This window comes from Scatophagus argus, chromosome 3, assembly GCF_020382885.2.
Source record: "Scatophagus argus isolate fScaArg1 chromosome 3, fScaArg1.pri, whole genome shotgun sequence".
NCBI classification, from domain to species: Eukaryota; Metazoa; Chordata; class Actinopteri; family Scatophagidae; genus Scatophagus; species Scatophagus argus.
Window position 1 is genome coordinate 22,165,392 of NC_058495.1, and position 26,831 is coordinate 22,192,222.

At 40.5% G+C, this 26,831-nt stretch overlaps 4 protein-coding genes across 19 annotated transcripts in view; 1 reads left to right on the plus strand and 3 right to left on the minus strand.

Moving 5' to 3' along the window:
* The window catches only part of foxp1b (forkhead box P1b), a 149,579-nt gene extending 148,099 nt beyond the window's left edge, over window positions 1–1,480 (minus strand). For 9 of the 16 annotated variants that reach the window (XM_046384759.1, XM_046384752.1, XM_046384757.1 and 6 more), the window contains exon 1: window positions 171–419. The gene's annotated coding sequence lies outside the window, so the exon portion shown is untranslated. Of the gene's footprint in view, window positions 1–170; window positions 420–458; window positions 602–1,315 lie in introns of those variants that run through there. The other 7 variants (XR_006843025.1, XM_046384763.1, XM_046384756.1 and 4 more) reach the window with 4 other exon arrangements.
* A 6,397-nt stretch (window positions 1,481–7,877) lies between these two features.
* LOC124056873 (eukaryotic translation initiation factor 4E type 3-like) lies at window positions 7,878–14,358 on the minus strand. Its single transcript, XM_046384768.1, has 7 exons — window positions 13,844–14,358; window positions 12,456–12,528; window positions 11,413–11,507; window positions 10,384–10,444; window positions 10,224–10,290; window positions 9,916–10,071; window positions 7,878–9,338 (listed from the first exon to the last, which is right to left on the minus strand). Exons 1-7 carry the CDS (start codon window positions 14,026–14,028, stop codon window positions 9,292–9,294), a joined length of 684 nt encoding a protein of 227 aa, XP_046240724.1. The 5' UTR covers window positions 14,029–14,358; the 3' UTR covers window positions 7,878–9,291.
* Window positions 14,359–17,753: 3,395 nt separating this feature from the next.
* gpr27 (G protein-coupled receptor 27) lies at window positions 17,754–20,508 on the plus strand. Its single transcript, XM_046384769.1, has one exon. It carries the CDS (start codon window positions 18,440–18,442, stop codon window positions 19,553–19,555), a length of 1,116 nt encoding a protein of 371 aa, XP_046240725.1. The 5' UTR covers window positions 17,754–18,439; the 3' UTR covers window positions 19,556–20,508.
* A 3,498-nt stretch (window positions 20,509–24,006) lies between these two features.
* Window positions 24,007–26,164, minus strand: prok2 (prokineticin 2). The gene is given in 4 exon segments (XM_046385331.1): window positions 24,007–24,132; window positions 24,473–24,598; window positions 25,929–26,134; window positions 26,137–26,164. Coding segments are annotated over 4 exon segments (486 nt in total).
* Between the last annotated feature and the right edge of the window lie 667 nt (window positions 26,165–26,831).

Here is a 26,831-nt window from a genome sequence, read left to right on the forward strand (position 1 = left end):
CGCTAATTGTAACAATTCTAGAAAACAGCTGAGGGGGGGCGAATAAAAACCGAAGACAAACTCCGTGTGTGTTCGCATTGGAGTGCAGCAGCAGCAGCAGCAGCAACAGCAGGTATCTCGATACGATACAACAAAGCTAATGTTAACATTATGATAATAGTGAAACTTACCCGAATGGAAAACGCTTTACAGCAGCTAACAGGCGCACGCGGAGGGTACCGATTCGCTAGTATGAGATAACGAACCCGAACCCGTGCACGCGAGCTTGTGTACCGAGAACGCGTGTGACAACAAATCACACCGTAAACACCAACAACATTACTCCGCCCGCCCTGGTGTTGGTGGCGAGGTGGTGGTGGTGGTGGTGATAGTGGTGGTGGTGTGTGTTTGTGTGTGTGTGTGTGTTGAAGGGGTACTAACTAACTAACTTAACTACAAGGAGAAAGCGATAATCTTACCGAGGGCGTCGAAAAAAAGCAAAATGTGGAGTTTCCCACTCGCTGCCTCCCAGTCTGCCTCATAGGGAAAAGGCACCGCGAGCTGCCTTCTTTACGTTGTTGTTATTAGATTTTAACACGCCGAGAAAAAGAAGGAGGAAAAAAAAAAAGGAAGAATCGCGGATTTGGATGTTTTTGTTTTGATGCTCAAATCCGTGACGTCATATCCACCTGCGGTAAACAACGTTCATTGCATCGCAGATCCTTCATATGAAACATCATAGTTAAGAAGTACAATTCGAAAGCACTTAGTAGCTCCTTTCTATGGGGAAATGTAATGATATGCATTAGTTTTAGCTGAAAGTGTGACAGGAGGGGGGGGCTGTCAGAAAAGCTAAAATGTCTGCGCTGACTAATTACAACTGAGGCAGAATGAACTTCTATTATTTCAGAAAATTTTCCTCTGTCCTTTTTTTGCGGGGGGGGGGGGGGCGTATCTGAGATTTTTCATAACTTCTCCAAAATCGTAATTAAAAAAAAAAAATGCTTGTCATCAAAGAATTGTGAAGAGTTTCAACCATTATGGGTTTTTTTGGCGGGATGTGAAGGGGGTATTATGAAGGGGGGTTTGGAAAAGATAACCAGGTTCTTTCAGTTTGATGTAGTTTTATTTCCTCAGTTGTCTTCATAATCTTTTCAAGGGGACGTGACTGCATCTAAATTCGAACAAAGTTATTAAGGGTCTCTGCTTTTTTTTTTTTTTAAATCCTTTTTGTGGCTGAAAAACTTTTGCTGCAAACTTTAAACAGTTTCCCCTCAACATGACTGCCACAAGAAGTGCAGAAACATTATGACAGTAATTAAAATCTGTCACTTACCCCTGAAGATGAGAATTATCATGGGCCAGTTCTACAGTCCAGTTAACACTCATTGTAAAGCAACATTAATTTAACCTCAAGAGAAAATATTTTAAGTCCTTTTTTGCCCTTGATCAAGGTCTGAGAAGCACAGCTCATTTCACTATCAACGACATTACATTTATCATGGCTGCATCTGGGAGGAATGCTGCTTATTTGGACCCTCTTAGGAAAGCCTGTTTCTTGGTAGAGAGCGCCACCCTCTGACCGTGCTGGGCCAAAGGAACATTTACTGTCACATTCCCACAAAATAAGAGGGCCCACTTAATCTGTAGTATATGAGTTTATGGTGATTTTACCTAATGTTTCCAATCCTGTGTTGTGTCACTATATTGTTTCTTATGTACATTTCCTCTGTTATATCATTAAACCTTCAATGTATGTGTCCTCCGTCTCAGAGACTGGCACCAAACAAATTATTTCAGTTATCACGAGTCACAGTAGGTATGTTACGGTCATGTTGGCATTGGACTGATTTACCCTAGCCCTAACCCTAAGCTCACGTCCTCTTATCTAACACTGCGATACTTAAAGCTCCGGTCCTGCTTCTAAATGTGTGATTGATCGCTGGCACAGAAAATACAATCTTCACAATACTGAAGTTGTGTTCGCCATCTGGACATACCAACTGTGCGCTAACAATGAAATAAGATGAACTAATTTCTTAATGCTTTTGTCTGTGTTAGTTCATAGTAACAGTCACACAAAATGAGGAAACAGGAAAACACATTTGCTTACTACTTCCTGTTACCTGCATACTGCAGAAAAAAACAATCCAAAAAAAAAACAAAACACAACCACAGACACATTTACACAGTTTGGGTCTTTAATGGCCATACAAACATTTGTAAAACAACAATAAGAGAATTGTTAACAACAAAGACAAGACCTGAGGGCTCCAATAAATAAAATGAAGGAATTAGACAAAGTGTAATATGGCCTCAGGTCTCCAGATGCTTTCAAATTAAAATTAGTATTAGGTGTACACAGTTTACAGTTGCATGCTGATTACATTACGCACATTCACACAAATGCAGTATATGTCATAGCAAGTACCCTGAAGTTAGACAGCTATACATCAGTCTCTGCATGGCCTACAACCGCGATGCTGTGTTTAATGTCCTCGGGGCTCATGAAAACACAGCGACACACAGATGCCCTCTGAGTCAGTCAGCTGCAGAGTTGAATTCAGATATATGAATCAGGGCCCCGCAACACACACTGACATGCAGCCACAGTCAGAGTATACCCTGACTTCATAATTAAAATGTGTGATTAAAAAGAATTACATTGTGCAAACACAAGAGGAAAACAAAGAGAAACATCTTAACATGAAAGACTTGACCTTTTGACGTCCCTGAGAGAAAACAGCTACTGCTGAGTTGTTTTTTTGTATTGTGCTCCTCCTTCTAGTCTTTTATGGGATTACTGCAGTTTTGCTTTTGTTTTTTTCCGGAAGTTTATAAACATGATTGTCTGGTGTAATTAATGAGAAAATACCACATGTATGTACAGTTCTATGCAGACACAAATCTAACCCATGATCTAAGCTTTAATTCTTCAGAGGCTTGATCTTCATGTCAATACTGGATCTATGAGCTCGGTGGAGCCCAGCAGCCATGTGTCTGTGTCTGAATTTATTATCATGTTTAGTTGGTGTCACGCTAGTGATGTGTTGTGCGGATTAAGGCCTTGACTTGATAGGGTGTAGTTGCAAATTAATTGAGGATCACTATCAGTTACGTAAGAGGCTCTCCACACATACGCGTGCACACAACAAAGTAATTAGCTTTCTGTTAATTAGGTAATTAAGCAAATGAATAGGGGCTCCTCTTGATTCCCAAAGGGGGGATGGATGGCTTTAATACGGTGTTTTTCCCTTTGCTGCTCCGGGGTGGTAGCATTCAACGTGTAATGAAAGGGAGAGGACGTCTGGAGAAGCTACACTGATAATGGGCAGTCGAGAACGAGAAAATGAATGACAGGAAGGGAGAAAGTAGAGAACACGATACCTTGTGCACCATTCTGCAGTTGTAGAAGTACGTATGTGGTTGAGATGTGTGGCATAGTTTTTTTTTCCAATCATCAAACATAAATAAGTAAAACAAAAAGAAAAGAAAAGAAAAAGATTCATAAGCTAAAAGTTTTTGTCAAAGTGTATGAGCCAAGTGTTAAATGTGTTCATGTTGTGACCAGGTTTCTTGAATGCTCATTAATTTTTAACAGCAGCGTCATTTTTAACAAACTCATACATTTGCCCCTTGCAGTGGTCACCATGCACTTCAACAGCAGTACAGTGTGTGAGATGCCATCTACCTCTGCACGATTCTGACAATGTTTGAGTAGAGCAGTGGTGGAGGAATTATTCAGATCGTTTACTTAAGTAAAAGGTCTAACACTGTAAGACATCCATCCATCCATTTTCTATACCGCTTATCCGTCAGGGTCGCGGGGCAGCTGGAGCCTATCCCAGCTGACTACGGGCGAGAGGCGGGGTTCACCCTGGACTGGTCGCCAGTCAATCGCAGGGCCAACACACAAAGACAGTCAACCACACACTCTAACAGTCACATCTAGGGGCAATTTAGAGTAGCCAGTTAACCTAATGTGCATGTTTTTGGTATTGTGGGAGGAAGCTGGAGTACTCGGAGAAAACCACTCTGTAGGACAGTGTTAAGTAAAAGTCTTTGAAAAGATTACTCAGTCAAAGTTTGTAAGCATTGCCAGGAACATGTACTTAACGTATTAGGTAAAGTAAAAATAATCAGTGGAGAAAAAAGAAAAGTGACAAAATAGTTAGAACTGTGGTCACAGTGATTTTGTTGAACAAACAGGACAAAATTACTGAAGTAAATAAAAAATAATTTAATTGAAAAGCAGCAAGCTCCATATTTGCAAAACTGCAACTATGAAAGGTTTTTGTATAAAAAAAGATTTTTTTAAAATAGTTGCCTTAAATTTCTGTCAGTCAATCAACTGACTGATCATTTTGGCTGAACCTATACACATTCATATGTTCTGTAATCCCAAAATCTTTAGTTTTAAATAAATAAACAGTCATATAAATGTAGTAAAAAGTAGTAAAAAAATTACAATATTCTTCTCTAGGATGTACTGGAGTAGAAGTAGAAAATGCCTTGAAAAAAAAGATTCAACAATTGTTTTTACTTTGTACTTAAGTACTCTTAAGTAAATATACTTAGTTACATTAAGGTATTCGGTGATGATGAAGCAAATTTACATAATTAATTAAGGGTGAATAGGAAAATAGGTCCGGTCTATTCATGGGATCTAATGTGTAGCCACTTACATTTTCAGTCACATAAAAAGAAAAAGAAGGAAGAAAGAAAGAAAAACTACAATAAAAATCACCCTGATAACATTTTTTAACATCTGAACAGATTGTCTGCACAGATATAACTAAATTTAATATAACTTAAATCTGAATGTGGAATGACTCAATAGAATTTGACACATAATTAATAATTCATTATAATACAATAGTTTGAATATGCTGTTTAATTTCTTCTATGAAGGAGCATTTTGTAGGTTGTTTAATATCCACAGATGTAGGTATCCCATAACCAGTATGCTTTCTCTTGTCTTATCATGACAAAACTATTCAACAGAAGAATGGAGCCGGCATAGCACCCACTCACCATTAGGCCCAAAAACGGCTTACTGTTGCAATTTTCAACCTTATTTAACAGCATCCATGTTGACTGGAAACTTGTTTAATATAAACATTTCAGTGAGGCCCTCTTATGACGGGTTCTTCACCAAACATAAAAGTCAGCTGTCAGCTTTTTTTTTTTTTTCTTTTTTGCGCAGTGTTTATAACAAATAGCTCTGATGTCAGTGTTACCATGGTAAAGGCTCTGACCCACATCTTTTTAGTATTTGGGGACTGTAGCGTAAAACCATAACACTTACCTCATCACCATGCAGGAGGCGATGCACTTGAAACTTTCTTTCGTTTTCATGCGAGGGTTTTTTTTAACTAAAGAATCGCTTTTGAAATGTGGCATCAGGATTATGTAACGATGTGCATGTCAGCGCAAATTCGCAGAAGAACAGGAGCACTTCCCTTTAAAGATCAAGAAGCTTTTCCTGCAAGCGGGGTCAGCTGTTCGTCCTGCCTCCGATTCTTTGAGTAATGTCTCTGAACAGATACGGTAGCTGGTGAATCCTTCTCATGTATGGATACAATCAAGTGTGGTGAATGGAGAGCATGCTGGCCCATACGAATTTTTTTGTAACAGTTTCAATTGGCTGCAAAAGTACAGTCCAGTGTGGGTATGATCAGCACAGAGTGGAGATAGATGACTTTATAACCACAGAGGACACACTGGACACACACAAAGGAAGTTGTCCATATATCTGCTCGCTCTCAGCTCCTCCACAATGCAAATTCACATCAAATCTTACACGTTAAGAGATCAAAACTACTCATTTGATGTGGTTTGGTTCACGGTAGAAAGTAACATAATCATCATCAGGCTTTGTGTCAAATCAGGCTCCACACTTTTTGAAATCAGATTTAATCAAAGATTAAATCAATTGTGATGTTAATGTGGGTATTTTTGTTATATCAGTATGTATCTGATATAAGGTGCAGCATTTCTTCTTTCAAATGTTTAAAAACATCTAGACCCTGGTAATATATTGCATTGAGTGATGTATTTACAACATCCCAAATCATTCCAGAGTCTCTTACTTTGCTCTCAGGAGCAGTGAGTTTCATTTGGTCACCTGTGCGTTTCAGGAAGAGTAAGAGTGTCTTAACATGTATAAAACTTTAAAACATTACCTTGTTCATGAACATTTTTGCCTGAATCATGTTAGAAGGCTATTCATTTATTTAACAGTTAAGACAACAAATCCCTTGATCCAATGCTGCTTACTTCTTTTGTTTGTTCTTATTGAGAGACCCCTAGTGGCAGAAATTACATACTGTGAGTTCAAATATATATTGTTGATAGATATTAATTACGGATTGCTTGAACTCCTTCATCAGGACCAGAGACGTTTGTTATAGGATAAAGCAACATGCTTATCGTGCAGCTCTAATTCACCTGAATACAAGCAGGCCTGTTAAAACCGGCCCAGTCCGAGACTGAGTAAAGACAAGTTACTCAGTCTCAAGTGAGGAGTGAAACTCTAGAATCAGGCCAACGAAAACAGTCTCGTTCCCGAACTACAGCACACTGTATCTTTTAATTCCGGGGTACATCCAGGGTTAAGAAATCATCAGCAGTTGTGGTCTGAAGTACTGAAGTGGGGTCAAACATACAGCAGCTTACAATACAATAAGAAAACTAGACTCGGTCACGACCATAAAACAAATGATTAAGTATTTAAATACTTAATGTTGAACCATGTGGGCCTTTTACATGACCTGATTACAAACACGTTGCTATCTGGAGCTTAACGTTTGGCTACAGAAACATTGGGATTATAACATGTCAGTGAAGTCCTTTTCAGTTGATGAATTCCTCCACATTTATCTGAATTTTGTCTTTAAAGGTGCAACAAAAGTTCAACTTACTTCTGCTCTGCAAAACATTTTTCCGCTTTCAGCATTGCTAATTTTAGTAATTTGGTTCCCTCTTACTGCTGTCATCAACCCAACAGCAGCTGTTTTCAGCAAAAAGCTCCAATAAACCCAGAACTACCCAGCACCAAATGGCAAAGCTACAGTAGCATCTAGCTTAAGCATAGTGGAGCATGTAGCAGCCAAACACTTTCTCATGAGCTGGTTGAGATCATTGACATAAGCAGCAAGGCAACATATGTGAAGCCAAAAATATCCTGGAAAAGAGTGCTACCATTTTGCACAGATGACATCATTTGGAGCCAGTAGTGTTTGGCTGATGGAGTTGAGGGGTCAAGTCCATACAAGCAGCACTCAGCTGTTAATCACAATTGTTTCATTTCCTTTTTATAACATCAAATAAGTCATTAAAAATCAAACTTATTAAAAAATTGAAACACTTGAACATACATCAGCGCAATAAGACTTACTTCCTTACTTCCTACTTACTTCTGAGTTTTTAGTTTGGTCCCCTTTGCTAACATGGGGGTAGGGAGGGTGGGGGGTTATGAACTACACTGGAGCCTGCCACCAGGAGGCAGTCAAGATGTTTGTATACAGTCAATGGCTAAGACGGAGCTAACAAGAGAGTAAATCTGGAACTTACATTTACCTGATGACCAGAAACACAACTCCAACTGAATGCTAACGTTGCTCCAGTCTGCTCAATGTGTTAAAAAGTATCTGTTTGTTAATAATCGTATCAACCTCTACTTAATAAGGTGATGACAGGCATTTCCCACCTTACCTTTAAGAGACATAACAGTAAGTGTAATGTGCCATTGATGCAATTAAATATAATGAACTGCGCTAATAGTTTGGCATTAAGATGAAGTATGAACACACGGTCCACATGCCCAAATGACAACACTTTCCTTTTACAGATATTTATTGGTGATGACTGTAGTGTGGAAGAAGTAACACAGCTAATTGTATTTTCATCTGTTTTATTTACTTTAGTCCATGTGACTGCAAAAATCATGTTTACAAAGGAAATATTGTTTCACTATAACTGACTTATGAACCAGCCCAAAGATGATCTATAAGTTGTGATAATAACACCAGAAGCGTTCAGTTTACCGTAGCCTACACCATGATAAAACAATAGCATGTTAACTGTGTTAGTAGAGTGAGCAGACTGGTGTGAAGTCTCAGAAAATATGTAAAAGGATATGACAGAAAAATGTTTTCCTGTTCTCCCTGTTAATTTATCATTACAAACACAGGAGAGGTCAGTGTAATTTGTGGTTTAAAATTGATTTTCTTTTCAAGCAGCACTTCACTTTGACACAGTCATTACTGAGACTCAACATATCTTGACTTTATTTTAATGATCAAATAGTATCTACGAATCACGCTGGAATAGCATGACTTCATGTTACTTCCTTTGCACACATAATGCTGCATTTTCCTCTGTGTGTTACAGTCAAAAGGACACAGTCCAATAAGCAAACTAGATCCACTGGTAGGAGGAACTGCTAGCTGAGCAATACACGCATAATAAACAATCCGTGACTCCATTTAGGAGAACACAGGGTCTACTTTCAACATATGTATGGAGGGAAATATCAAATGTGAAGTGTGTGGGAACATTCAAAGAGGCACCTTTCAGGATGGGTTTTGCTCTTTAAGTGATGCCGTAAAAACGTCAGAAACAAAATGTTGCGTCTCTTAGGGCCATATCTGTGTTAGAAGAGGGTCAGATTCCCTATGATGGCTTTATATCTGAGCGACACTGACTGGAATAGGTAGCCATGTGCAATATTTCCAAGTGTTACCCTGATTTTAAGTCCGACATACATGTGATTAAGCTTCAAGAAACCAAATGGGACATTCTGTCCATCCTCCGAAGTGGAAAAACTGTGAAAGAAACACTATTAGGATACAAACTTCTAAGAGGGCAGAAAAAGTGCTTTGGCACTGAAGAAACAGACTTAATTAAAACACGAAATGACTTGAGATATCTTACATATCAAACACTTAAAATACACCAAATTATGTAGCTGCTACCTCTATACCCGGGACAAATTGTGTGATCTGTAGGCCGTGCAGGAAACAGGACCATGACAGTGCAGTCGAGTATAGCAGGAAGTCAAAACCAACATGAACCAATGAACTCTGGATGATATTTATGCTGGATATACATTCTGTGAAGAGTTCAGAGATTTAGGGCACAAGTCAAAATGAAACAAGGCATCCGTCATTAAAAGTTATAAAAATATATCGATAACATTTCCTTGTTGAATGCAAAATAATATCCTGGATTAGGTTGTGGACAGTGCCTTTAGGACAAGGCATACAGAGTTCTGATAAAAAAAACAAACAAAAAAAAGTGCATTACAATCTAATGTCTTGAGCGTCCTCCTTCAAAGGCATGATGTTCCATGTGTGCTGAAAAAAAGTCAAAGTAGTTCACGGTGAGGATAAATCCTTCTCTTATGCATTTAAATGATTATTTCACATGCAAGACACTTTGGGGGGAAAAAAAAAAAAAAACATTTGAAAAAAGTGCATCCACATCCTCTGATTTCAACATTAAAAAATACACTTAAAAACTGCGGTGAATCGACAAATTCCTTCCCTACTTGTACGGTTCAAACAGTACAGTCTCACCACTTTAATGTACTTACTTTACACTGTGGCTCATTATTATTATTATTATGGGAAACGAATACTCAACATGCGGTAACAAGACCGGTCTATATGAATAAGGTATGTGGAGCAGGTATGAAGGCATATGGGCCATTCGTCTTAATACCTTTTCTGTACCGTCAGTACTGCGTTGATTAGCCTACAGCCACATACATACGGTAAATCATCCTATGGCATGCCTAAATTCAAATGTGCACAGTACAGATGACAGATGCCTACTTTTTTTTTTTTACAACTGTTTGACTTGATTGATTACACCCAAGTTTAAACTCGTTCTAAATTTTTCTAAATCCAAAAGCAAAGTGGGGATACTTACATTTATAAAAAACAGCTTTAAAAGATATGTATGGGAGGAGCTCATAGACTTTCCCCAAGATATTTGCTTCGTTAGCAAGAGATGCATCTCTATTCCAGATTTGTACAACGTCTTCCCGATCTCGAACGCTAACGCTGACGCCAACAACCTCGTCGTCTGGAAGGCAAACGAACAGCAGACACGACAGACAGTGAACAAATGCTCATCAATGCATTGGCTGTGCTGGGAAAGCACAGTTTATCAATGAGGGATATATCTTCTCCTTCTGAAAACACAAACACATCAAGTGGAGATTTGGAGAAGCTCACCTGAGGCACAGTAATCTGCAAACTGCTCCCCGATAGTAGCAAGCAACAATTCTTTCCAAACTGCAGACTGTAATAAGAAGAACACAAAGAAGCTAATTAATAATTCAGGCATTTATATTATCATATGACATAAATATGTGAAATGGAGCACGACACCTACAGCGCTTTCTTTAGGTATTTTCATCTTCCATACTCCTCCTTTTGCGTTGCTTTCTTCTTCCCTGTTGGTGTAAAAGATTATAAGAAAATAAGATTCTAACCATAAACTGCAGCCCTAACAGGGTAACCAGTTAAAACATATTAAAGCTGTCCTGTGGCGATTTCCTGTGAACAAACAAAAACTTATGTTTAGATGAAGATCAAAAAAAAACTTTTCTTTTGATTTTAAACTGCATTTTCCAAATCTAAATCACGTTCTTTATCTTTTTTTTACTTTTTGTGTATACTGCAGTCGCCCTTACAAAGTATGTAATTTTGCATGCAGTACTTCAGACATACTACTTCGTCATAACACCGGGCCGTGAACTCTGACCCTCTTGCTCATATATTCATCCCAGTCTGTAACACAAAATTTGAAGTAAAAAGACCAAGAATGCGATTTGGGATGCAGCCAATGAGCTGTCATCTGTCTGTTCTCTTCAATCGTCAGTTGGTGTGACGCATTTTCTGCTGCACAGACGACTATGGGTCAGAAAAGCCTGAAAACACCTTGGCTTGTACGCTGCAAAATGCAACCAGATGCAGTAGGACATCCTGGTATTTCTGCCTTATCGCATTTGGCATACGAAATCTTTTTCCGGCATACAAGTAGTATGGGGATTGCACTGCCTTTTCTATTGGCACATTACCGCATTTCTCTGTGCGTTACTGCCACCTGTTGATCAAAGTGTATCATGCCACCCATTTGAATGAGAAAGAAAGAAAAAGAAAGGGGTGGGGGGGGCAACTAAATAAATAAATAAAAAATAATAATTGAAAAAAAAAAATTAAGCCTGCCATTTATTTATTAACTTCTTCAACGGATGGTCTTACAATAATAATAAGAACCACAGAATGTTTTCAAAATAAAACAATAAAAACAATAATTCAAGTTACACTTACTGCATGAGCTACAGTTGTAACTGACCCTCCATCTGAGAGAGTGTTATGAGATGATATCAAATAATGTTTACAATAATAAGGGACTCACCACAGAGGTCTCCGCTCTCCTCGCATTAAGTGATAACTACATCTCAAGGGCAGAGCTGTGACTGGCGGGATGTTGTTGTATACACTCCAGAACATCTGCAAATTGGAAAGCAGACCAGCTGAAATGAGTTGCTTTCTCTCTGTTACTGTGACACAATATCAGAACTTTGCCTCCTTCAACCAGCTTGTATCTGCTTTATTTACAACACTGTAGTATGCTGATAATGGCAATAAAACCAAATCCAAAAAAGAGCCACCATAAGAAAGCGTTGTACAGTATGTTCTCTATTTTTCAAACAACAAACATAATTCCATTTATATTACTCTCTGCTTATTAATATATTTTCCAGGTTTTATGGTAGACGTGTCTACAACCAAACTCCACCGTCTCTTCTCTAAACCTCATAACGTGGCAGAGGATGCCATTCTGTTAAAAGCTTTAACCAATGAACATATTTACATTTTGGCACTGTAAACAAAACTAAACATCATTAGTTTAGATTTGGCTGCTGTATGATGTCTGTTCTGTTGTTATCTGCCCATTAACTGTCAGATAGCAGGTTTCAGTCCTGAGTTTTGAAATCTGGTGATGATGGGATGACACTTGTTTAGTTAACCATAGTTGACTCTGCTGAAAGTCCCCATGAAAGCAATCGACAGACTTTCCGCTGATGTAACACAAGCCATCAGAGCATCATATCAAAAGGCAGTAATGTATGCACTGCAGCATGCACCCACATCGTGTTACTCCACTTTGCACCTCTGCAGTAACAACAGCAACAACAGTTTAAAGTTACACAAGAAGCATGTAAACCGGTGTCAATAAACTGTGCACTAACTGTTCGTACTAGATGATAAAATATTTTGATTTTTTTTTCTCCCCACCAACTGCCCTCACTGTAGCTTTAAGTGGCAATGAACTGCTTGTTCCCTTTCATCAAGGAGGCCCTTATGACGCCAGCTGGCCTCTCAGCCAAGTCATGCATTTGATCTCTTCGCTCTTAAGATGATAAAGCTCTTTAAGCCGACACCAAAAAATCTCACCTGAACGCTTTGCACAGTATAGATCTTCTTCAGATTGGATTCACATTCTGCAGCCGTCGTACCTGGTAAAGACCTACAAGAACAAGTGAAAACTGTGTTAGTCCACGGTGATGATACAGTGACAGAAACGGCCGTTGTGTTCTGTTCCCACCTGTTTCTGGCACTGTAACAGCTAGACAAATGGCTCATGAATAGCAGCCTTTTAGGGCAGGTGGATCACATTTCTCATCGTAAGCTTTCACATTGTTGTGCACTTCTACGGGATTATAATTCCTGTTCGGTCCGGTTTTGGATGAAACAGCCCCAACAACAGTGACAAAAGTACTTAAACTCTAACAATTAATTTATTTCAAGATTGAACTGTTGATTTTTTTATATGAACTGCCATTATTACAGTTCTGAGAGCCCAGTGTGGCAATTTCCACATATATTATTTATTTTTGTCCAACAGTCCAAAACCCAAATATGCTTGGTTTAAAATAATCTAAGACAAAGCAAATCATCACATGTGAGAAGCTGGAATCGGAGTAAACATTTGTGATTGCTGTCACAAAATTTTCACCTGACTAATAAGTTAACTGGCCTTAAATGTTTCAGTCATAATGAGATCTGCTTTTTCTTCAGCCCCCTGAAAGGTTTTAAGGGGTTTGTTTATTAACGTTTGATCATTTCAGGCCAATTCCAAGTCATCTCATATCAACTCGCTGAACATGAGAGATGACTAATCAAACCTCAGTGTCATGTTTTTTTAAAAAAGGAAATGTTTGCTCCAAATGTAAACAAAACACACCAGTCCCATGATCTCATATAAAAAAGGGGAAACAGAATGAAACCCTTAGGATGCATTTTAACGTACACACACACACATTTTGCACCCATGACTCTTATTTTGATTACAAAGTGTCCCATGCAGGGCTAAGCTAGCGAAACATTACCTGTTTGACATTTGGGAAAGGTGACGACTGTATTCATTAACTGTGCTAACGTTAATCCTCCATAAATAAATAAATAAATAAAATGTAAAAACAGTCTGAACTTTACCCGAAAACCTTTCAGGCTCCCCTGCAGGGAAAGAGAGCTAAAGTACCTCGAATCGCATTGTTCCACAACACAAAAACAAAAATAATGTAAAAAACCAAACATGTTGACAGTGTTACGTAGGAGCCGTTACCTTGGATAAAAGCTTATCCGTGAAAACTTTTCAGACGCGGCTTTGTAAGCAGGAGAAGGTCATGTTAAACGCAAACTCTCTCCCGCTACATTTGCTCCAGGAGGCCTGTGGAAAGCTGTGGCCTTGAATGATATATACATATTTTTTTCTTCCTTCATTCCTGCTCGTCCTGAAACTCTAAACTCACGGACAACGCGGAAGACGGGACAAACGTTACCTGTCCAGCCAAAACGTCCAAGGTGAGTGCAGAGGCAGCGCTGTCGTTTCGTCTTGTCGGTGTTTCTTTGTGATATTATCCAACTCTTTCTCGTCGATGTCAATGTTGTTTTCAGAGGAAACTGTCTGGCCGCTCAGGGCGCCTCTGTCCGTTTGAAGATCTGTCTGACCCGCAGGGCCCGCCATTTCAGTTGGTTAAAAGCTTATTGTAACCTCTGTATGAGTGTGCTTAATTAAAAAAATAAATAAAACACCCGGTTTGGCTTTATCTCCAGATACAGAAACGCACTGCCGCTTTTCCGCCTACCGACTGGTGACGTATCTGCGTCACTGGGCAGAAACGTCGCAGTTGGTCCATCCCAAAGAGCCGAAAAATAAAGTGACACCTCACTCTGACTGTGTTTTGAGTGGCAGAAGTTGAGGACCTGAGTCACAAGGCTCTCGCTCCATCGTGGAAGCAGGCGGGATAACTGGTCCTATGGAAATAAATATATTAGACTACCAGGCTAGAAAGGACCTGCATAAGAAAGTGATCGTGTATGGGGTAAACTACAACTGTATGTCAAGTAGAATTTGGCTTTAAAGTTACTTTTACTAACTTAGGTTAACACAGGTGTTTTGCACTGCCTGGCACTTGTATAGCACATTACCAACCACACCATAACTATAAAGAGGAAAGATGAAATAAAATAATAAAAGCAACTCTACAGTCCTGTGTTAGAGTTTAACCTATAAGATAGATAGATAGATAGATAGACAGATATTTTGCACAACATTACGCTGTTTATTTGTTGTATATACAATTTTTTATATTGCTCTGTATGTTGCTATTTTTAACATATTTTGTATAGCTTATTGTGTGTAATGCTCCTGCTGCACTGTAATTTCCCAGCCTGGGATCAATAAAGTATATCTATCTATCTATCTATCTATCTATCTATCTATCTATCTATCTATATCTGTCTGTTTTGTTGTCCACTTTTTATTATATTTTCATACCAACTCGCCTGTATATAATAGCTATATGTTTATATCCATCTATAGTTTTTTGTTGTTGTTGTTGTTTTATTTTAACATACTTGGCCAATAAATTCTGATTCTAAATTAAAGCATTACTTTGTGACCATTATTCTTGATGTGATTATTCTTGACCTGCAATCTACCATCTGTTGAGCTCTACAATCTCAGAGTTTCTTCAACACGGGGAGCAGCACATTAAGCACCAGGGAGAGGAGAAGGCAAGACAAGTTGCAAACTTACCTGAGAACCAGGACAGAGTGATGTCCATGTGCAGAGTGATGCATCTTCTCTTTACACTATCTTCAGTCTCAAGCCTCTTGTTTCCTTGATTTAGGCCACTTTTGTAAAAAGTACTTGGCAAGTTCCAACAAGACAGTTGTTGGTGAAGCTCCATACCCAGGGAGATCTGTCTATCTGCTCAAGCTTTAGTAGAATCAAGTAACATATACCAATGCACATACTCACATATACGGAAAGATAAACGTCCATTTTGGTTATATGATTTCCCATGAGTGATTAGATGTTTTTATTTGTGTTACAGTATTTGTTGTTTGGGCATTCAAGCACTCAAGAGGTGAGGTTTCAACCCTCCAGAAATCTAAATCCCAGCAAATTTTATCTGTCAAGCATGTGGCTATATTTTTACTGTGGAAGTACCTGGACTGAAAAACAGTGTACAGGCATAACATGCAGCAAATTACTGCTGCTGTTTGTAAACACTTCATTAAGCGATTCTGAAGAAAGATACGGAGAGAAAGCATTTGTCTGCCAGAGAATCAACCATCAAATATTTTTCTTCAGAATGGCAGACACCCAGAAACATCCCCAACAGAGCAGTAACTAAGAGTAACTAAGAAAATCTGAAGAGAGAACAGGGTCTCTGCACACATAGACACGCAAACACCTTTGGTGGGTCTTAAGTGATGAATGAGAAGGATTATTTTTGAGCCTATATACTGGTCTTTGAGCATGTTTCTGCATATTATGTCCTCAAACTTTAAAGATATGATTTGCATTAAAATGTCTGAAAAGGACTAAAGCTTTGCTATTTTGTTGAGCTGTGTCAAGGATGTAACCATGGAGTTTGAAATGCTGACTGCTGGGTTCTGTACCCAAACTCACAGTGACAGTGATATAACCTACATGACACTCATGATACATTTGATTTTCGACTGTACCCACAGCAGTCACGGCCGGCATATGACTTTTACTGGGATACGGCAACACCACATATAAAACTGCAGTAATACTAGAATTTGTCAAGTTTACTTAGATAAAGACTGCATGATTGGGAGCAATTTTTGATGGAGGTGAGGGGGCGTTGAATAAAGTAGGAAGTGAGTTTAATACTTGTGCTAACCACCAGTGCAAAACAAACTTGAACCTACATCTGCCTGTTTGACAGCTGGAACCGTTTAATCGATCCAGCATCGTTTCTGGGATTTAGTATCTTCTTAAACATTCTCCTATAATTATTCTTCCGGACAGTGGTGCAGTCACAGGGTCATATCAGAAAACCTGGCCTGGTATGGAAAGCGTGGACTCGGGCTGAGCTCAGTCAGCTGTAGGATCATTTCTGGTCCTGATACCACAAGATAAAACAGCACTGTTTCTCTGTCAGACAGCACTCGAGGTTCAGCTGCCTGATGCCTTCTGAGCTCTTGATGCTGCTTGCAGCTGGCTGCAGGGGGTGCTGGTGAATCACTGCAGCAGCAGGGGCAGCCTTGTCACGTGACTGCAGCTGAAGTTCAGAGTACTGAAGCTCTGCTGGCAGCAAGATTTTATTAATGAGAGAACTTTTGCATATTAACACATCCCAGATTGATTGAGACTGGGTTCTCTTTACCGTGAAAAGTCAGTCAATCATTACAGCCCAAGAAACCGCACAACCATTTGTTTTCCTCTGAGCTCTGGATGCAAAAGACCTCTTCGGCCATTTTCAAGCCACTTGTCAAAAGCTCTGTCATTTGTCCGAGAGGCATCAGAAATAACTGTCTTAGTCAGGCCCACTTCTCCTCTGCAGAATTGTCTTCTGAGATGCCACTCATGCACACCACTGCTGCGTTATGCAACTGTTTACCTCGTCTGAACCCGCACTGTTAGCCCTGACTGTGTCAAACCTCCAGTCTCTCCCATCAGCAGTGCGATGCCTTTCATTCTGAGTTGTTGGCCAGCTATGTGTGTCGATCTTTAACTTTAACTGGTCAGTGCGCCTTATCATTCGAAAAATGAGGACGGAGGGCAGGATGACGGAAGATTGAATATCAGCAGCTTTGTTTAAGGGGTTTCATGTAGAATCCAGGGAGTACAAAGTGTGTGTTCAAGATGTGAACTGCTCAAAGCCTGAATTTTAAACATGTGAATGTGATAAAAACAGAATTCCTCTAATATTTGATTCATTTTAGCTTTATAGTGCTTTTTAACACAGATCCAAAGTTCTGAAAGTCCAACTCTGTGTTTATATGGGGCACCATTAAGAGGCAAATGACAGCATCTTTTGGTGCAAAAGACCGGACATGAGTTAGACTTTAGTTAATGTGTGCTTTTTAACATTAACCACTATTTTTCTTTATTCTGTTTTTGTCTTTCATTAAACCCATTTTATTAAAGAGATGCTCACACAGCTTATCATGAGCTGTTTCTGTATGTGTGTGAATGAAACTTGACTTTCTTATAATATTTCTAGAATTAATACAGAATACATGATAAGCCTACCCAATATTCATATCCTATTTATTCAAATTGCATTTTCCCATTTCCCCCCCTTTTTATCTTGTTACCTGCACATCAAATATTGTGCATCGTCACAGGACATCTCTGTCAATCTGTCCACATTTGCATCTCATCAGTTCGTGGAGACTTCCTCACTTCCTTCCTATGGCTTGCCTTAGACCAGGACCGGCAGACGCGAGTCCTGACTGATCCCAGGCCTGCTCGCTGCACGCAATCGGACGTGCGTCGCATAAGACGAGACGCTGCTGTGCGAGCTCCATAGTGGCGCTCCCACCCCTGCGATCTTTCCGATCTGCACTCAGCTTTCAACAAACATGCTCGCCTTTGTATCCTGCTGCTGTGGCTGCTTTAGCCGATGAGGCGGTGGATGCGTAATTGCGCCATGCTTCGGCACGACACGGTGTGTTTTTTCACTCCTCGAGACGTACGGGAGACCTCCGCCATCGGTGGAAATTGAGATGTGTTTTCTGAGCCGCTTGCCTTCTGAACGGATGCCCTCCAAGTATAAACCCAAACCGGGCTGCCTTTATATAGCAGAGAGCGGAACAAGGGGGACCGGGGATGTTTCTGGCACCGGACACTTGTGAGATGAAGGACAAGAAGAAAAAGAAGAAATGCTGAGTGATTTTTTTTAACTTGTTTTTGATGGGGATCGCAGCACATCAGTATGGATGTGAACCGACATTGAACGGATGCTTCCGAGCGGAATTTATCCCTGAATGTGTTTTTTTTTCTGTTAAAGGGGAAGCTGATCGCGGTGATTTTGTTTTCCTTTCAGCCTTGACAGGATACTACCGCTCGTCGATGAATTGATGTGGGGATACACACGACCTCGGCTGCATAGATGGCGAACACAAGTGAGTTCGGGGGGAGCAGCCCGTCCTTACAGAACTATGCGTCCACGGCCTCTGCGGTCAAGTTGGCCTCCCTGGGTCTGATCATGGGCATCAGTCTGCTGGGCAACGCGTCGCTGTCGCTGCTGCTGCTGAAAGACAGCTCGCTGCACAAGGCTCCCTACTATTTCCTCCTGGACTTGTGCCTGGCAGACGTGGTGCGCTCCGCCATCTGTTTCCCCTTCGTGATGGCATCGATCGGCGGCGGCTCCGCCTGGCCGTACAGCGCGCTCAGCTGCAAGATCGTCGCCTTCATGTCGGTGCTCTTCTGCTTCCACGTCGCCTTCCTGCTCTTCTGCGTCAGCGTCACCCGCTACATGGCGATCGCCCACCACAGGTTCTACTACAAGCGGATGAATCTTTGTACGTGCGTGGCGGTGATCTGCATGGTGTGGACCCTCTCCGTGGCCATGGCTTTCCCCCCGGTTTTCGACGTGGGCACTTACAAGTTCATCCGTGAGGAGGAGCAGTGCATCTTCGAGCACCGCTACGTGAAGGCGAACGACACCCTGGGCTTCATGTTGATGCTGGCCGTCATCGTGGGGACGACTCATGTGGTTTACATAAAGATGCTGTGCTTCGTCTACGATCACCGCAAGATGAAACCGGCTCAGCTGGTCCCTGCCATCAGCCAGAACTGGACCTTCCACGGCCCCGGAGCCACCGGGCAGGCCGCCGCCAACTGGATCGCCGGCTTCGGCCGCGGACCCACCCCGCCGACGCTGGTGGGCATCAGGCAAGCTTCGCACCTCGGCAACAGGAGGCTGCTGGTGCTGGACGAGTTTAAGATGGAGAAGAGGATCGGAAAGATGTACTACATGATCACACTGACTTTCCTCATCATGTGGGCGCCTTACATAAGCGCCTGCTACCTGAGAATATTTGTGCGGGGAGCGTCGATCCCGCAGCTCTACCTGACCGCTGCGGTGTGGATGAGCTTCGCCCAGGCGGGAGCGAACCCCATCATCAGCTTCCTGTTCAACAAAGAGCTCCGGATGCGCCTCAGAGCCTGTTTCTCTTGCTGCCTGGGCACACAGACGCCCATGGAGCCGTACTGTGTCATCTGAACCGCACCGGCTCCAAAATACTGCCAAAGACACATGTCGTTACAGAATGTAGGCAGGCAGGGGTGTTGTGGAGGGCGAACCAGTTTACCCACATTTTTATTTGTGGCAAAGATTCTACTTTCTATTTTAGTTTGACATGAGCTTCAGTGGCCCATGATGTAAAGGAATGTGGAGCATATTAAGGGAAAGAAGCATAATCGGATGCTTTTATTTAAAAAATATATGTTCGATCAGCTGGGCACCGTCGTTTGGTCACTTTATAGGCTAATTCACCCCTCTGCATGTACAAGGTGACATTCATCCCAGATAAAAGGCATAACCTCTATGACAGTCACGTGTCACATTATGTCCTACCTTTGGAGACATGTTTTCATTCCTTCTTGAGTACATCAATCTTTTAGGTCAGCTACAATCTTGTACATGAATGTAACTTTGGCTATTTGTTTGTATATTTAGAAATTACATCCCAGCGCACCCTGTATTTGAGGTTGTTTGCCTTTTGCAGAGATGACTGAAACACACAACAGGACCATTTTATCAGCTGATTAATCTGTGACACACTTGGTTTCTAATCCTTTTGGATACCACAAATGAGATGCAGATCTCAGTATATTTTTAATGAGGACAATGTCGTGTTTGTAAATACTGTAAATCCCTTTTCCCCTCTTTCCTTCAGCATTTTTTAACCAGATATGCTGTATATTTCATAAACTCTTAGGGTTCTGTGTGACGAAAAGTTGTTCAAACTCATTTTAAAGGTATTTTTCAGATTCTTATTGTTTTTCATGGGCCGGTTGTTTTGAGAAGTGGGTTGATTCGCGTTACCCGCAGGACAAACAGAACTGATTCTTTTTCTACAGATATGGACATCGGGACTCTGAAAATGCTAACAATTTGGTGCTTTGTAAAGGATATTTGCATTGTTTGTATTTCTTAGCAAATAAATAAGAAATGGATGATAAGTTGTTTGGACTCTATAATCTGTTTTTAGTAAGTCGTCCCTACTTGATGCGGTTCTGCTCTTGAATGCACCTCAGGTATTTTTGTATCATTTTGCATGATCATGTGCCCTCATCCTGTCTTGTGTGCTCTGGTCAGGGTTTTCATATGTTTCCTGGGGCCTGACAGATCTTTCAGAGTAGGTGTGAGCTTGTTGCATTTAGCTGTGGATTTTCCTGGTGAGAAAATGTATGATTTGCAGCCTGTGTTTGAACATATTGAGGGCTAAATCAATGCAGACACTGATATCTTAGTGTTACTATTGTGGATTTCTCCTTGTCAGGGTCATAGGACACCAACATTATATCATTTGAACAGGTACTCCAGGAAACAAATTATAGCACTTCGTCAAATGTCCAGTTTGGGAAAACTGTATGAAGTTTGTACTTTCTTCGTATAAAAAAAACATGTCAGTTTGTCCCAATCTGTTGCAGTACTGGTTAGCATGTTATCACTGTTATCAGATCGTATCATGCCATATGATCCCATAAGACACAAGAATTTCCACGTATTTACCTGTAAACTCTCTCACACTGGTCTAGCCTGTGTTCCATAATAGAATAATGCAGGGCTAAATAAAATATCTACGAAATTACAGCCCCAAATACCCAGACCAGGCAACGGCCATGGAATATGATGATCTTTAACCTCCCTTTCCCCTCAGTCTGTGATACCCACTTTGTGTGCTACAAGCCCAAGCCAAGGCAGCCTTACTCTGTGCTTCTGATATTCTGAAGCTCGTTAAAAGGTTAAACTTTGATTTTTCATATTCAAAGTTTTAAACAGGGCACTTAGTAAGCAGCTAACAGGATTTGTTTCAATAGGCTCCTTGTGTGCCAGCTGCTTTTTAATCAAAGTCCTTCAAACTCCAGTCCGCGCCTCGTTCCTTAGCCCAGTAGCGGGCTATTGATTCAGCTAATTGCTGTTGCATTCACTGACAATGGCTTCGATTGCACCAAACCACAGCTTTTAAGCTGAGCAGTGGCTGAGCAGTTCTTTCCATACATACTTTAATCACTGTGATTTAGTAAGGTGTTTCTGAGCTCTGGCCCTTCTGTCACACTGATCCGCTATACAACGCTGAGCTCCTCAACACTCTGTCTGCCCTCAGTGCATCCGTAACCATTAGCATCACAACACGTCTGCTTGTTCCTGACAGCTGGCTGTGCTTTGCTACCAGCGTGCAGAGGTCTCATGGTGTAATTGCTGTGGATCCTCAGCTGCAGGAAACGCCCCACCTGCACGTGTTCTCGTGCCATGCAAATGCATCCTGGGTATTTTTGGTATATCATGTTGTCTTCAGGGCACGCTGGCTCCATTGTGATGGAGGGGAAATGTGAGTCTTTTTGCTAGGTTTTTACTGCTGGTTCTTTTATTGACCTTTTCGGTCTTTCTAACTGCTGAGGGATTATGATGACCTCTGTCTCCCCCACTGGAATTTCCAAAAATAAAATCTGGACACCTGAAAAAGTAGCTTTTCTTTAAATGGTATCTGGGAAGGCCAAAGATTCTCAGCAGTTATTAACTTCTAAAGTCGATTTAGCATTTCACTCTCCTAACATTGTCAGATTCACAAAGCATTATCAATCAAAGAATTCGTCTTCCTTGTCAAAAATTGGCACATTACTCAAAATGCTAACTGCTAACAGTTCTGTCTATGTGGGTGTGTTATGCTGCTAGCGGATAACGTAGCCTCGAGCCACAAGCCTCAGGCAGAGATGAGGAGGGGGGCTCCAGAGTCCTGGTAACTCCACAACTTCAATTTCAGACTTGTAGTCTTCAGATCCAGCTGATGCTGACCCACGGATGAAGCAGTATCAAAAATGGATGATAAATCTTTTGATCTCTAAAATACCAAAACATTCTGAACACTGCCCATCACAACAGCACAAGGTGATACCTTTAAATTGCTTGTTTTGTCCAATCAGAAGCCAGACAATATAGATATGACAAAACAGTGTTCACTGAAGGGCCACATGCTCTCTTCTTCTGGAGCTTTCAGCTGGATCCCACCGATCTCATTGGTTGATTGAGTTTGTGCAGTTATCGTGGTGGTCTCGATGTCTCATAAGTAAATAAGTAAATTCTCATATTTTTGAAACTGGGACTTTCAAGCTTAAATAATTCATCGATGATCAAACTTACCAATAATTTTCTGTCAATAAAACTTTAATGTATGAAGTAACAGTTGATTGCACAGTGGTAATGGCTATAGAATACTGATCTCATCTGTGGTTGGATTGGTTGCCTTTAAACCTCAATGTGTGTCTGTCACCAGGCACAAAATCTCCCAGGAAAATGAAAACCAACTGATCCAGTCGAATCCGGTCGGATCCAGTCCAGTTGGCTGCTCCCACCATTAACTGCCTTATTGTTTCAGTTCTTACTGGGTGACACGATTTTAGAATCACAACTTTTTCAAGACTCCTGGTGTTGTTGTACTGCTGTAGTAGATGTGATATTAAGTTATTGTTATCATAAGTTATTGATATGTTAGCAGTATCTGTTTCTGGGAACTTTGTGTTCTTTTGTGTACTCCCATTAGCTTTCATTTAGACTTCCATTATCTGGGGCATTGCCTCATTACAGATCGCTACAGATTGTTTGAATGCGCTCATATCTAGAGCTACAGAAAACCAACATCCATTTCTAAAGGATAAGATTGATGTGAGCCATTGCGTTACACATTGGATAAATCTAATTATAGCTCTGAGCCTTGTATAAATGCTGTGAATCATAGCCTGACGATGATTAATTTCATAGCTGTCTTACCGTTTCCTGGTGCTATAAAGACCAGCTGCCAAGGTGTTTCCCTAGAGGGCAGCTGAAAGCTTACCAGAAGCTCAACTGCTGCAGACAGTACAGAATATCCCAGTGTGTCCTCTGAAAACAAGATTCATCTGATTGTCAGATTTAGAAGATAAAGATTTGTTACCATGTGAGTTTTGATTGCATTAAAAAAAAAATCCAATAACATATAAATAACAATACTGAGTGAATAAAATCAAATTACTCAGAGGAATGATTCACAGAGCGCTGCATAAAAATAGCTTCTTTTGTACTCTTTGGTTCATCATCCATTTCACATGGAGCAAAAATATCTATTTTCAAATGTAATAACTGAAATAAACAAAGCAAATGTAGAACCTAAAATTAAACGTTTGGTGTGCAGGAAGAAACTGGAGAACACAGTGAACTCTTGTATTTGCAACACGTCACAATGACAGCAGGGAGCAGTCATCTGTCCTCACCTGGCATCATGTCAAATAATTTATTGACTTCAAATTTCAATGGGGAATGGAATTGTAACTTTAAATATATAGTTTAATTTATCTGGAACCAAAATGATGATGCATTATTAAATATATTTCTTTATTCAAAATAAATAAGAGCAGGCTTTTAAAGGTAGTTACAGCACAGGTAGCAAACAGTGTAATTGTATGTGTTGGTACTCAGAGGTAGTAGTCTGGATACTTGTACGTTGAGACACATTTGGATTTCCCCTCCTCTATGGTGATGCAGGACAGGTTGGGGAGACAGGGACAGGTGTGGTGGAGTCTTTTCCCAAAGAAAGGGACCTGAGAGCAGGAAGAGAGACGCCTTTGCTTTGAGATTCATTTTCATCAGGCACAATGCATGTAGTGGAAGGTCGTTTTTCTGGAAACTTGTGCTTCCAAAATGATCACAAAAAAAGTCAAAAACTCAATATTGGCGACCTCATTTTTACAGTATAGCAACAGGCCACAGTATTGAGTAGAACCAAACGGCTACACCTTTGTAACACAGAACACGGTGAGGATCAGTTCATTTACCCGATGATGTGCATCATCACTGCCATGACACCATGGTGGAGGAGACATGTGGAGACATGTTTCACAGGTGAGAGGAGAACACATCTGTATGTGCGTATGATCTCACCGTGTGGCTCATAGGGTGACATTCGTCTCCTTCCTGTCCCATGGGCGTGCACATACGTAGGCTGCGAATCCACAAACTCACTGCACAGCACATCCCCCCGCCACACTGAGAGTCCTTCTCACAGGCCTGCGTGCACACACACACACACACAGACATCAATGCTTATTAATTCATATGCATATTAATGACTTGCATACCAAAAGACTGAGTAGTTTTATGGTCATGTAATACCTTTCAACATAAAATCCAAATCTAATCCTTGCTAATATTAATACAATTTATCATTATTGTAAAATTGTATTAAAATGTGGACAAGAACTCAGTGACAGCTGTTACTTGTGTAGCTGGTACTATGTGTAATCAAAGAGAGACGAAATGAGTCACTATGTATGCAATTACACACGCGTATGTAATGTAATACAGTTAAACATAATTATGTGACAATTATTATAATAGCAGAAAAAGGAATGAAATGTGCTAGTGAGCTTCGAGACAAGTGAGAAACGTGTTGCAGCATGTTATGCTAATGGAAACGTTACGACACATACCTCAAACGAACACTTCAGGACTGGTGGTGATGTATAGTTTGAGCGTCTGGGTGAGAAGCTGAGTGACAGCTCTCACTTTGGATGAGATGACGGGAACACAATGAGAAGGCACAGAAGTGATTTCATGTGACAGACGTGGATGAAAATCACTTTCTGTTTTATGGCTGCATGCTCCTCTCTCAAATCACATCAGCAGCGCACTGTGAGAGGGCCGCTGTGACAGGGACGGGTCTTTTATTAGCAGGTTATTGCCATGATTTATGCTCATGGAATTATGTAAATCCTGAGTCGGATGGTGAAATGATTGAAAGGATAAGAATTCGACTTCACTGGCAGGTTGTCATAAACTGATACGCCTGTCATTTTACATTCTAATAGCCCCTCATGCATTTACAATTCCTTGGATTCTAAAATATAATATATTTATCCACACTTCTACATTTTATTTTCAGTCCAGGATATCCTTAAACATTTCTCTTGTTAAAACTTTTAATGCACAGTAAAATATCAATACTTTCTTTAATTATTTAAAGAATCATTTGTTATAAAAGTGACAATTAAAGGATGAATCTCACAGCAACAATTTTGTCTAAGCATAAAATAAGACATGACATAAAAAGAAAGAACAAATAAAAATCTTTTTCCTGTAGTGCCCCTTTTTGTACTTATTTGGTAAATCTATCCTTGATTGTAAAATTTCTTACTTTTGTGTTAAAAGTATCCTCCATCTGAAGCATTACGAAGCGACCAATGCAAGATTTTTTTTTCATCAAGCCCAAGAAAAACATTAAGTAGTGCAACATTTTCTTTAAAAAGAAATAGCTGTTTGAAACCCGTTCTGCATATTCCCATCACACCGAGAGCTTTCTAATGCCCAGTGAGGTATGAACCTGTCTGCTCCCACTTACCCCCGTGATGACTGCTGAAGATCCGTGAGACACCAGCAACAGGGTGAAGAGCAGCAGGAAGAAGGACCTCATGATGAAGAGCTGTCTTTGTGCTCCTGTGCCCTCCAGGGTGAAAAGTAGAGATGCCAAGGCTGTTGGACCTCGCTGCATGTGCATACGTGACAGCTCGCAGAGACAAGTGGCCTCCAAACTCATGTGTTGAGGGCTGGCGGAGGTTTATAAACCCAGCCCGCCATTCAAAAACTCTGTGACTCACTCACACCAGCATCACCTCACAGAGGCTATGAAAAAAGACCAAGGTAAACTTTAACATGACAATGCCCCTGCCCTTCCTTTTCCAATACATTAAACTCATGTTTTCATACCAAAAACAAAGCTAATTTTACATTAAAATACGCTAAAGCCGATCAGGGCAGACAGATTCAGTGTGGCATCCTGTTATATTGTAGATTTTTTTTTTCTTTTTTTCACCTGCACCTTTTCAGACTCCAAGGCCACAGTACTGAATACATCCTTTCAGTTCCATTCTTAACAGGCTTCACAGCTAATGAAATGAGGCCACTGCAATGAAAATAAACATACTTGGATGGCGCAGGCCACTTATTCTAAACCATTGTTTGTGGTTGTTTCGAACCGCAAAAGCAATGTAGTCAAACAGTCCACTCTCTTATTGGTACTACAGATAAACCTTATCAGCCCCGTAAAACGCTGATCTCGAGTCATTTCAACACAATGTACTTCATACTCAGCCTACCCTAACCTTCTGGTTGAAAGAATGTTTGAAGCTCAAGTGCTATTCAGTCAACTCCTCCTCATACCTTAAAATACAGAACAGGTTGTTTGCCGGTGACTCACATAATAAAAAAACCCATATATGACTGCTGGAAAATACTATCAACAAGT

Excerpts from the sequence above, each read along its gene's own strand:
- LOC124056873 (XM_046384768.1), bottom strand. The coding sequence starts at position 14,028 with ATGGCGGGCCCTGCGGGTCAGACAGATCTTCAAACGGACAGAGGCGCC. Across the intron at positions 10,291-10,383 it reads AAATACCTAAAGAAAGCGCT|TCTGCAGTTTGGAAAGAATT; the intron begins GTAGGTGTCGTG and ends TTCTTATTACAG. Across the intron at positions 9,339-9,915 it reads TAAAGCTGTTTTTTATAAAT|CACACATGGAACATCATGCC; the intron begins GTAAGTATCCCC and ends ACTTTTTTTCAG.
- gpr27 (XM_046384769.1), top strand. The coding sequence starts at position 18,440 with ATGGCGAACACAAGTGAGTTCGGGGGGAGCAGCCCGTCCTTACAGAAC.